This window comes from Phascolarctos cinereus, unplaced genomic scaffold (genome assembly GCF_003287225.1).
Source record: "Phascolarctos cinereus isolate Bilbo 61053 unplaced genomic scaffold, phaCin_HiC Scaffold_5;HRSCAF=322, whole genome shotgun sequence".
Taxonomy (NCBI): domain Eukaryota; kingdom Metazoa; phylum Chordata; class Mammalia; order Diprotodontia; family Phascolarctidae; genus Phascolarctos; species Phascolarctos cinereus.
In genome coordinates this window covers 69,576,169-69,589,065 of record NW_027555958.1, presented here as the reverse complement: position 1 = coordinate 69,589,065, position 12,897 = coordinate 69,576,169, and the positions used below count along the sequence as shown (strand labels likewise).

At 40.3% G+C, this 12,897-nt stretch overlaps 2 protein-coding genes across 6 annotated transcripts in view; one reads left to right on the top strand and one right to left on the bottom strand.

Annotated features, from left to right (window-relative positions):
* The window catches only part of DBT (dihydrolipoamide branched chain transacylase E2), a 53,261-nt gene extending 50,054 nt beyond the window's left edge, over positions 1 to 3,207 (bottom strand). For 4 of the 5 annotated variants that reach the window (XM_020999847.2, XM_020999851.2, XM_020999844.2 and 1 more), the window contains exon 1: positions 3,119 to 3,203. In XM_020999847.2, the coding sequence (XP_020855506.1) occupies positions 3,119 to 3,169 (51 nt within the window). In that variant the 5' untranslated portion in view covers positions 3,170 to 3,203. Of the gene's footprint in view, positions 1 to 3,118 lie in introns of all 5 variants that reach the window. The other variant, XM_020999846.2, reaches the window with a different exon arrangement.
* Positions 3,208 to 3,246: 39 nt separating this feature from the next.
* The window catches only part of RTCA (RNA 3'-terminal phosphate cyclase), a 47,224-nt gene continuing 37,573 nt past the window's right edge, over positions 3,247 to 12,897 (top strand). Inside the window, exon 1 of the mRNA XM_020999902.2 lies at positions 3,247 to 3,331. The gene's annotated coding sequence lies outside the window, so the exon portion shown is untranslated. The remainder of the gene's footprint in view (positions 3,332 to 12,897) is intronic.

The following is a 12,897-nucleotide window of genomic DNA, read 5'->3' as shown; positions in this document are numbered from 1 at the left end:
AACCTTTGTTAGCCTCTGTTTTCTCATCTTTAAAACGGTAGTACCTACTCTCATATGTTTATTGTGAGGTTCAAATGATAGAACGTAGGCTAAAGCATTTTGCAAACTTTTCAGCGCTCTACATATCAGTTCAGCATTGCCTTCTCAATATGCCTGACAAAACATGGTACAGAACAGATGCTAAAAAATGGAAAAATAAGAGTAAATATAAATACCACACCTACACACACCACGGGTACAAATAAGTGAGATAGCTTTTGCTTTCAAAAAGCTGACATTCTGTTGGGGGATATAACATGTTCAGAAATAGAAACTGAACACACACAAAATGGACACAGAGTGAGTGGGATGTGGGGCACTAATAACTGTGTCAATTAAAAAGGCCTATCAAAGGTAGTGAAATTTGTGCTAAGCTTCAAATATGCACATTACTGCAAAAAACAGTTTTTCCCTTTGAGAAAGCCATTAAAATTCCCTAAGAGGCAGGTTAGTGTGGTTAGTTAGCTTGCAGAAGTTCAAGACACCTCCATTCTTCTAGTTCTGGTTCTGCCATTCACTAACAGAGATTTGGATATCAGTTTCCTCCAATGGAGGTTGGACTATGTAATTTTTAAAGCCTCTTCTGGCTTAAATTAAGATTCTATAATCCTAAACATTTGGGGGGGAAGCTTTCAAACCCAAGGGCAACAACTACTTGGGTAAGGCTTCCCTATTCAACAAAACACTAACCAAAATGAGATCAAGGTAAATAATCTCCACATTAAAACTCCAATTCTCAAACTCACACTGGTCAAATATACAATTTTTCTTAGCAGATTCACAGAAATGTAATTTTGATTTGGGGTATACTAATGAGTTTCAATACCTGTGACCATTCTATTTTTGGTTTTTTGTTAACAGAAACAATTCAAAATGGCCTGGATATGACTAAATATGAATTCTCAGGATATGAATTCTGTCCTAGTATGCTAATGTTAACAGAAAAAAAGTTTAAATTCTAGTCTACTTAGAGTTCTTTTAGTTTTGCTAAGTGCAGCAATAATATACTGCAGTGAGAGACAAAAACAGGGATTGGAAATCATCAAAATAAGTAATTCCAGGATGAAGAAACACCTTCTACCAATGCATATTGGCACCTTCTCTACAATTTATAGTCGTAAAGACCTATAGATGGAAATATAGTAGTTTAAAAAAACCCGCTAGTAATGCTTGCAAGAGGGACAAAGGTAGGGGAAACAGGTAAGTATAGGAAGATAAACAAGCATTTATTAAGCCCCCTTTAAGTGCCAGGCACTGGAGATAAAAAATTATAAATTAAACAGCTCTCATCTATGTCAAGATTGAAGCCCAACCAACTTTAAAAAAATAAAGAGGACAGTGATATATATGTATACACTGGGCCTACATGCTCATTTTAAGACCATATTATAATAAGGTAATATGAGATAAGGTAAAAAGGTAATTAAAGCTCTCAGCACAGTGTCTGGCACGTAGTAAATGCTATATGAATGTTAGCTATCATTATTATTATGCCTTATTATCTGTCCTATGTATGGAATACATCATTTCATAGAGTTTAGACCAGGAATATCTTAGATGTCATCTAGGCCTAAGGATTTTTAACCTGGGATCTGAGAACTTGTTTTTAAAATATGTATTTTTTATGACAGCATTTCAATACAATTGGTTTCCTTTGTAACTCTTTGTATATTATTTTATGCATTTACATACATTCTGAAAAGTTTCATCAATCAGACTGTCAAAAGTTTCAACACAAAAAAAGGTTAAGATCCCCTTCTCTAGATAAAACTCTCTCATTTTATGGAAGAAGAAACCAAGGTCTAGACAGCTGAAATGACTGTACTCACAGTTTATAAGGAGAAATAACATGTACACACATGTTATAAGGAATAGGAATAGGGACTGGACCTGTGGTTAAACTGATATAAAGAATTACCAGATGAAGAAACTCCCTCCATCAATTCAGTTGGAAATCTCTACAATTTACCAGCCCTGAGGTTTACAACCTTTTTTGTGTCATGGACCCCACTCTGGTAGTCTAGCAAAGCCTCTGGACTCAGAAAAATGTTTTTAGATGCATAAAAGACATAAGATTACAATGGAAGCCAGTTATACTGATATATGGTTAACAATTTTTTTAAGTTTACAAGTTGGGTTTTTTGGTTTGTTTTCAAAAGTTCTTAAAAAAAAACAACTCCTGTTTTGCAGAGTTGCCTGGAACACAGAGAGGTCCCAAGGTCCCAGATACAGTACATGTCAGAAGTGGGAACTGAAACGATTTATTCCAAGAACACACACAAGCACAAGATGTCTCCAAAGCTTAAAACCGCACTAAGACTTCTGGGGTACATTGTGTATATATATATATAATATGTGAAAAATAAATAAATTCAAGGTGATGTGGGGGAGAAGTGATGATGTCAGGAAAATAATAACGTCACAGACACCAGACTGGGATAGCCGCTCTCTCTTGCGCACTTTTCACACTCAGTTCTGCACATCTCTCCTCACCGCGGGGCAAAGACAAGGAAGCACTGGCGCCCGAGTCTCGCCATCCTCTCTCCCGCTTCTGGAATGTGGGATGGTAGAGAAGTATCCCGGACCGGCCCGACGAAGGAAACGACACAGGCAGGAGAACGGGTCGGGGAGGCAGCCGAGGCTACGGCAAAGGGAAGAGCTAGCGCTGCCCCGCCGGCGGAGCAGGGCTCCGGGCCGGTGAGATGGAGCCATCGATCCCGCCACCGCAGCTGACAGACAGGGGATGCCCGTGCGGGAGGACGCAGGTCGCCGAGGAGTGAGTGACAGGACCCGCGGGGGTGGAGATCCTCTCACAAAGGAGGACGAGGGCGTGCGGACCAGCGGTGCGGGAGCGCAGGGCGCTGGGGTCCAGGCCGAGAGCGCTGCTCGCCCCCTCCCCGCGGCTCCCTGTCCCCCATCCCCAGTGGGAGGTTTCTCCCTCTCTCCTCAATCACCCTCCTTCCCAAGACCCGCATCGACCCCCCCACCCACCCAATTCGCGAGAGGATAAACCCAAGCTCTGGGCCCGGCACACGAGGCAGCCGGCTCCGCGCGCGTCCGTCGGTCCCTCCAGCCTTACCAGGTGCCGGGCGCTCCAACTACAGCTCCTCAGAGCCCTCGCTGCCGCCATCTTAGTCCGGAAACAGCAGCTCCTGCTCCACGTCGGGGGCCTCCTCCAAGTGGCATCTTAGGAAGGGGTGAGGAAGCGAGCCTCCCCCTGGACAGCCAATCAGGAGAGGGAGCGGAAGCCTCCCCTGGAGCGACCAATAGGAAGGCCAGGGTGGGGCCTGAGGTAAATACTGGGGAGCGTGGGGGGTGGGGAATGAGGGATGGACCAGGCCGGGGGGCTGTCTAGGTGAGGAACGGTTCAACAACCGGTCAACATTCAACACGCATTCCTTGTCCCCTTCTAAAGTGTGTGTGTGCGTGTGTGTGTGTGTGCGTGCGCGCACGCCAAGGCAGTCAGTTATTCCATAAAAATTTATTTTAAGCGCCTTTTAAGTGCTGGGCACTATGCTATGCAATGGGGATACAAAAAGAGGCAAAAAGCAGCCCCTGCCCTCAAGGAGCTTACAATCTAATGGGGGACCACATGCAAACAAGTACATTCAAAGCAAACTATATACAGGATAAATAAGTAATAATTGACAGAGGGAAGGTACTAGAATGAAGAAGGGTTGGGGAAGGCTTCCAGTTGAAGATGAGATCTTAGTTGAGTGGGAAAGGCACAGGAAAGAGCAGTTCAGCAACTAGAGTCAGTAGTCAAAGCAGAGGAGGGAAGGGTTCCAGGAAAGAGAAAGTCAGAGAAAATGCCAGGAGTCTACAGATGGAGAGTTTTGCTCCTGAAACAACCAGGCCAATGGCATTGAATAAAGAGTACAAAGAGAGGAAGGTGGGGTTATGAAGAGCTTTAAATGCCAGAGAATTTTATATTTGTTCTTGATGGCTATAGGAAGCATCTGGATTTTTTGAATGGGGGAGAGGGAGGCATTCTGTCAGACACACACTTTAGGAAAATGACTTTGGTGTCTGAATGGAGAAGGGATTGGAGTGGGGAGAGACTTGAGACAGGCAGACCTATCAGCCGGCTGTTGCAGTTGTGTAAGTGTGAGGTGATAAGGGCCTGCACCAGAGTGATGGCTGTGCTAGAGGAAAGAAAGGGGTATATTGGAGGGATGTTGCAAAGGGTAAGTGGACAGATCTTGGCAATTAGATTGTATGCGTGAGTGAGTGAGGAGTCGAGAATGACACCTAGGTTGTGAGCCTGGGGGATTGGGAGGATGGTGGTGCCCTCTGCAGTAATGTGTGCGTAGAAAGGTGACAAAGTTTATCCTTTTATACTAAAATGCTGAGAGGGATTTGAGTTGTTAAGCCAGTGTCTCACTTCTGACACTGCTTGGGCCAGTCACTTAACCTCTCAGTAGCCCAAGCACTAAGACTGTAAATTTCAAAATAGCTGCTGATATGCATTGGTAGAGGCAGTTTCCTCACTGGGAGTCCTCTATACCGATGAAATTGTAGGTCTGAAAAGGGGAGGGGGAGGGATTAAAGCAATAAATCTTATAATAACCAATTCAGTTCAATTCAGCAAGCATTTAACACTAGAAGGACCAAGAGTGTCCATTGACACCAAAAAAAATTTATTATGGTTTTACTTTGGGATAAAAATTTTCATCCTATTTCATTTTTTCCTTGATAAAAAAAATAAGTGTGCATGTCAAGTGACTCAGCTTAAGAGCCATTTTTATATACTAGATGAGGATACAAATACAAAATCCAATTCCTTGCCCTAAATAGGGCTTATATTCTACTGGTGGAAGTAAAATATATACACAGAGAAGTTAATATGGAGTATAGGCAAAGTAAATACAAAGCAAAATTCATAAGTCATATGGATCCACAAGCACATTTGTTTTATTTTCTCCTTAGAAGCTGAGTGGCATAATACAAGGTATCCCAAAAGACCTTTGAAGCTATGCTTTAAAACTGCATTGACTATTGGGACACCTTGTACCTCAAGTACAAGTCTTGAAATCAGAAAGACCTGGGTTCAGATCACCCTTTTGACATGTTAACATTAGAACATATCTAAGAAGTCACATGCCCACAGGCCAATTGGTGGAGGGAATTCCCCAGCCTAATAAATCACAAAGCCTTCCTATATTTCTTTCTTATGTTGTAATCTCTTTGTGAGCAGAGACTGTATTATTGTATGCCCTGTTTTTTACATTTTCACATTCTATAATGCCTACCTGGCATTTTTTGCTGATGTTTACTAACATGACCAGCTCAGCAGCCAGTCCAGCCTTTTTATTTCTTCCTTCTATGTACAGTCTCATCCCCATAATTAACTTTTTATTTTCTAATCCAGAAAAAGCATGAGTGTCTGCATCCTATAAGGCAACATAAGAGTCTACCCTACCTCCTTTGAACATTTCTTTGAGAATGTCTGACGATGCTGAGCTGTTTGAGACAGCTAGGTATTTCAGTGGATATAGAGTCAGAGAGCCATGAGTTCAAATTTATCTCAGATACTTACTAGCTGTGTGACCCTGGATAAGTCACTTTACTTCTATGCTTCAGTTTCCTCAACTGTAAAATGAGGATCATCATAGCACCTAATTCCTACAGTTGTTATGAAGATCAAATGAGATAATATTTGTAAAGTGTTAGCATGGTGCCTGGCATGTAGTAGATGCTTAATTAATGCTGGTTCCCTTTGCTGTTGAAGAGATAATAGAATTACACATGCCATCCCTAACATAATCATAACTGATTCTCCCTTTGGACAAAGAGGCCAGGTTAAGTTTGTGGAATGGGAAAGGCACAGGAAATATTTGGAGCAGTTCAATAACTAGAGTCAGTGCCAAAGACCACCACAGCTGAGTGTAACCTTAGTTGAATTTGGTAATGAGACCTGTTTGGTCCAGCCCAGCTGTAAATTGATGCATTAGCCATGTCAGCCCCTCAAGCTGATCATGGGAGCAATGTTATCTGAGAAGTAAACATGGTGGGGACTCTCCTAAGAGAGAAAAGGATTACCCAGGCCAGGAGGTACACCTTGGCCACATATGTTTTCTAAATGGATGCTTCTCTACCTTTATTCTTTAAGTTTGATCTCACTTTCCCTAGTGTCTTCAGAGGTGAGAGTGCACCCTCAGTTTGAGGAACATTTTTGTAACTTTTGTCCTTGTTATACTTTCTCAGGAAATGTCTCTTTGTAAAAGTTAATTAATATCAACTGGCTCATTGGTGTTATGGAACAAATCAGGGGGCTCATGAGCAGCAATATTAGAAACTCCAACCCTTCAGAGTTACCACTCGTGTCTGAGGGGTAGTCAGTCACTCTCTGAAGGCTCAATCTAGTAATGCTAGTGGAACTTGGAGGAAATAGCTCCAGAGAGAATGCTACATAATATGGAAGAGAATAACATGGTATGTGATTAGAAAGACAGTATGGCATCAGATTGTGAGGAGCCTAAATGCCATACTAAGGAGGCTGAACTTTATTCAGTACTGCAATAAGCACCTTTGCATTGAGCACAGGAGTAACTTGGCCAGATGAATACAAAAGGAGAAAAGAATCAGAAAGATGAATTAGGAAGCTAGTAGGACATGATCAAGTCAAGTTATTCTTTTGCATAAAAATCTTCTTTTGTTGCTGAGTCATTTCAGTCCTAACTCTTTGTGATCCCATTTGGAGTTTTCTTAGCAAAGATATTAGAGTAGTTTACCACTGCCTTCTCCATTTCACTTTACAAATGAGGAAACTGAGGTAAACAGGGTTAAATGACTTGCTCAGGGTCACACAGATAGTAAGTGTCTGAGGTCAGATTTGAAACCAGAAAGATGAGTTTTCCTATCTCCAAGCCTGGCACTTTATCTACTGTGCCATCTAGCTGCCCTATAAAAAAAAATCTTACTAGCTTCCTATTGACCATTAAGTTAAAGTCAAATTCCTTTAGAAATACCTAGGACATACTAGGGAGCTTAATATAGGTACATAATTTGTTTTTTTTCTTTAAAGGTCAGGGTAATTTATTATATGGGTTCACAGTGTCCTGTTACCCTGCTATTTTGGAGAGTTTAATTATGCCAATGATTAATTAATGGAAATCAATAAACTCAGAGCCCCCAGATTAGGAAACTTTTTCTTTCCCTCATCACTAAGCAAAGAATGGTCCCTCGGTTCTATATAATACACTTTGGAAAATTCCCCTCTAATCTCTGTGTTGCGACTTTTTACCCACACCTTCTATGGTAAATACTCATTGTCCTTATCTGAAGATAAAACCCATCATAAAAATACAAACAGATTCTGGGTCACAGGACTAACACGATGAGGGACTAGACATTTTTTCCTATCCTCATGACTTCAAAAACCTCTTCAAAATAAGAATTATGTGACAGAGATAAAGCAATTTCTGCTTACTCCATGTTGTAGAAACTAAGAACCCAAAGAAGGCAAAAACTCCATGAACTAATAGCAGAGAAGTTCAATAATCCATAACCCCTAAATTGTATTCATTTAATACCTTCCCCCTACTACCCACTATTCTCTGAGAAACAGGTTGCAAAAGCAAACCTATGGGCTTTCAAGAGAACTCAATTCTATACTATAACCCCCACATCTACCACCATCCAGTGTTATGGATAGCCAAACTCCAAATGGCAGAAATTAGCTTAAGCTTGCAATGCTGTATGCCACAGAGTCAGTCAAAGAGTAGAGAAATAGAGGGAATGGAAGCAGATCATTTGTTCATGCGCTACCAGACACCTGCCCATCCTATCCCCAACTCTTCTCAGGGTCCTGGAAACCCAGACTCCAAACAGCAGAAATTTGCTCAGTATCTGATCGTGTGATAGCACTCTGGGCCATGGAGATAGAGAACTGAGGACAGAGGGAAAGGGGGCAACATATTTGTGGCATTCCACTGAGTCTGAGGGAAACAGCCCAGCATCTAGCTGGAGCAAGTTCTGTCCCACTTGGGCCAGTAATGGTGAACTGTGAATTTCCCTGAAAAGACAATTAGAAAGTTGGAAGGAGGCTAAGATTCTTTGAGACGCAGCTCCAAAGGAAATCACCATTTAAAAAAGGAGTCAGAAAGTAAGCAACAAGAATAAATAAGGAAAAAAGCTTGAAATTACCAAAGATCTCATGAGGCAGAAAATTCTAAGACAATGAGTATAAGTGGACAAACCAACAGGGAAGATATTAATAAAAGAAGGGATTGTGACCTCCAGATTAGGTAAAAGAGTTCAAACATTTATAAATAAATATTGTAAGACAAAATAAAATAAATCAGTATCTGAGGGAACCCTGTGTATTCCCCAAGAAAGCATGGAATTCTAACAGGATGTTCCTGAATGGTTTAAAAGAGAAATAAGAATTGTAAGAGCAAAATTTATGGCCTGCACAGCAGAAATAATTGCAGAATTGAATTCATGGTGGCCAGTTTCACTAAAATAATCAAAAGGGAAACTAGGAAGCAAATACACAAAAATGAAAGACAAGCTGGAAAAAGAGAGGTAAAAAGCAATACCTTAAAAGAAAATACAAGAAACTCCATACAAGCAAAACATATTGATCTTAAAGACAGGATGCAAAGAGAAAACTTAAGGATTATAGGGCTCCCAGAAGAACATGACAAGTCAAAAACCCTCAGAACCTTAATGCAAGAAATAAGACAAGAAAACTGCCCAGAATTTCTGAACACAGCATACAAAGTGCCAGTTAAAAGAATCCATGGATTTATTCTAGAAAAACAAACAAACAACAATAACAACAACAAAAACCCAAAAACCTATACAGCAAACTCCAAGAACCTAGTGATTACACTTAACAATTCCTCTGATAAGCAACAAATTCCGCAAGTGATCAGGAGAAAGCTCTTGAAATAAAAAGGACAGGAAATTCAGATAACAGAAAACTGTTCAGAATAAAAATGAAGAGGGGGAAATTTTATTTTGTATCATTTTTCAGTCACATCTGACTCTTTGTGACTTCATCTGAGGTTTTCTTGGCAAAGAACTGGAGTGGTTTGCCATTGCCTTCTCTAGCTCATTTTATAGATGAGGAAATTGAGGCAAACAGGGTTAAGTGACTTGCCCAGAGTCACATAACACAGTAAGTGTTTGAGGTCAGATTTGAACTCACAAAAATGAAACTTACTAACTCAAGGCTTGGTGCTATAATCCACTGTACCACCTAGCTGCCCCATATCTAAACCTAGGTTGTCTCTCTCTCAAATCCTCAATATGCCTTCCTGTTTGTCTCTCCCCTTTGTCTGTTGACACAGATTTGCTATTCTTTGACAAGCTTGTCAAAAGAACCTTTCTGGATACCAGCTACTGGGTGTTAAAGGCATCTGGAAGAAGTCCTACTGTTTCCCAAGGAGATTCCTGAATCATTTGGGCAAAAGAAACCACACACCAGGGAAAAGGCCTTGTGGGTGTGAGGCAGTGTAGGAGACTTGACTAGTCCTTGTATAAATAGCCCATTTAATTCCTGTCATCATTTACTAGGGGCAACATCAGTCTCATAGGAATCCTTGGGGCTTAGCTTACCCCAGCATGGTTACTGCCAAAGTTAAAACAACATTATGTCCATTAGCATACACAATATGCTACAGCCTGAAACTTTCTAGAATTTCATTAATTCCTTGGAGAGCTATGCCACCTTTTTCTAAAGCTATTAAAAAAAGTTACATAGGCACAATCCATGAAAAAACAGACTTGCCTCTAATTCATATCATTTCCATAACTGATGATATCAAAGTGATTTAAGTGTCCCTTTGGCTGGGAGTAAAAAAAAAATTATAATATCATAAAGTGTTAGAACTGGTTTGGATAGGGATAGGGACTGGACTTCTGATTTCAACTGCATTGATATAAGGAACTTCCAGGTGAGGAAATTCAGCACCTTCTCAAGAATTCAGTGTCTAGGAGAATTGCCTAGAGCAAAGGTGTCAATCCTGAAGCCCACAACAGTCCCAAGTGGGGCTCAAATCAGATTAATATATTAGGGAAATATTTCACAAAATAAATAAGAATACAATTATATATTTATGTATGCATGTACGCACTTATAAAATTACATTTTAAAACTAGGCAAGAAATTGCCTGCAGAGATCTTTATATATGGATTAGTGGCCCCCATTTCTATTTGAGTTTGACACTACAAGCCTACAGCACTGAGTTAAATGATTTATCCAGGACCACACAGTGTCAGAGGGGGGACTTGAACCCAAGTTTCCCTGGATTTGAGGCCAGCTCTCTATCTAGGTTCTTAATATTATTTTGTATTTGTATTAATCTAATTTTATATCAAATAGATCCACAAAAGCAGATATTGCGATCATGCTATCAGACAAAGCAAAAACAAACATTCAAAACACTAAAAGGTATAAACAAGGAAATTACATTTTGTTGAAAGAAACTATAGACAACAAACCAATATCAATATTAAACTTACACGCTTCAAGTTCTTTAGCGTCTACATTAATAAAGGAAATAGTAACTGAGGTACAAAAAGACATAGACAATATCACAGGAGTGACAATAAACTGGAACACCTTTCTCTCAGTTTGGAAGTCTAACAAAAAAAATAAAAAAGGAAAATATAGAAATGAACAAATTGCTAGAGAGACTTGAGTTACAAATTTATGGTGCCTTGTAAATGGAACTGCTAAAGAATATACTTATATAATATAACAATTTTTGTAATAGCAAAGAATTAGAAACAAAGTAGATTCCCATTGATTGAGGAATGGCTAACCATTTGTGGTATATAAATGTAATACTACTGTGCTGTAAGAAATAATTAATGTAATGAATAAAGAAAAACATGAACAGATCTATGTGAATCGATGTAGAGTGAAGCAAGCAGAGCCAAGAAAACAAAGTACATTATGACTATAACAATATAAATAGAAAGAACAACCACATATAAAAATACAAACAGTAAAAAAGCCTTAAAAGATCACAAAATTCCAAAAGGTAATGATGTTTTGGCATGCCCTGATAAGTGGGGAAGAGGAGAACAAAGAAAGAGATTGAGGTAAATAAGTGGGAATGGAGAGTGGAAAATTCATTGGGTTCTAAAAGAGCAAGGCTTGTCAAACTATGGATCGAGTCAAATCCAGCCCACTATTTTTGTATGTCCACAGAGCTAAGAATGGTTTTTACATTTTTAAATATAATAAAACTTTATTTAAAAATGTAAATCCATTCTTAGCTCGGGCATACAGAACCAGCAGTGAGCTGGATTTTGTAGCTGCCAACCCCTGCAATAGATCCATAATAGGTACAGTTGGCCAAACAGCAAATTCTATTCTAGCAGATCACTCCCTAAACATATCAGTGAGCAAGGAAGGGTTCTAGGTGTTCATGATAATAGTCATTACTTCAAAGGAGCATCATTCAGTTGTGATTTGCTTCTGATTTTCTCCACCATAAATCCTCCTGGGTACTTCTCCATTTTTTCAGCTGTCACTACTGTGAAACAACACAAGACAAACCACAGTCATATTGCTCCTACTGTTAGCACTGTGTAAGTCAGCCCCACTGCTTCTCCTCATCAGGGCAAGTATAATCCCACCATGTTGTCAGCAGAGAAAACTTTGTGGGCTCTTTAAATCTTTCCTGTTTCAAAACCCACAGGATGGCGAGTTGGAGTTGAGACTGTTTTGCTCTGTGAAGTCACTCTCCTTAGTAGACCCTGCCTACACTTTATCCGGCAAAGTTTTTCACAATCTGGTGTCATTGTTTCTTTATGTAATATTGATCCCTATTACACACTCTATGACTTCAGCCAAACTAGATTGCTTTAGTTCACAGTATTCCCTTTTGAAATCCTAATGGTTCTTTAAAATCCAACTCAAATGCTATTTCAGGGAGCATCTAAAAGTGCTTTCAGTAGGGACCATACAGGACGAACACATTTTGGTAAAACTTCCAGTTATTTTTTCACATTAATGGATGCAGTTTCTGGACTTCCGGTTGGCTTCTTTAGGGAGTCTTGGGACTTCTGGGAAGATGGTAAAGGGAGAATTCAGGAGGGTACCCAAGACCTCAGGCAGCAGTGTGGTACAAGCCAAATCTACAGCATATAGGGATGTATAAGGTATTCAGGGAGGACTAGCACCTCTAGTGTGAGGGCTTGCCAAGCCTTTTTCATGGCTGCTCATCTATTTCTGGTGTCCACCGGTGACTCAGTTCTCACCTGTGTTCCCAAGAAGTTGTAGCATACATAGCAACCACACTCCAGTCTAACTATCTTGGCAGACAGACTTAATCAGGTTTAGGGTAACTGACAGGCCTCAAACTCCTCAGTGGGTTAGGGTGATGTCTGTCCTCAGGATGTATGAAGATTTCCTCTGGTAGAATGGGTAGATGAGAACAGTTTGTTCCAACTGCCATGAGGCTGTGGAATGCTTAGAGCTTGGTCAGACATTGAAGACAGCAGGGTCATCCACTGCCTCCTGGTCTACTGCCGGTCATCTTGACTTTTGTCTTGTCACTAGACTTTAATGACTAGAAGAGAGTGAGGTTGATGGTTTTGTGCCACTCTGCCTCACTTAAATCCAGTTCACACAGGAGTCAAGACATTACCCTGTGATGTCATTTGTCCTTTTCGAAAATGAAGGATGGGGGCAGCTAGGTGGCACAGTGGATAGAGCTCCAGCCTTAGAGTCAGGAGGACCTGAGTTCAAATGTAACCTCAGACATTTGACATTTACCAGCCATGTGACACTGGGCAAGTCACTTAACTCCATTGCCTAAGAAAGGAAAAAAAAAAAGAAAATGAAAGATAAACAATGACAACAACAGGCTATAGATAATACAGGGGAGCACAAA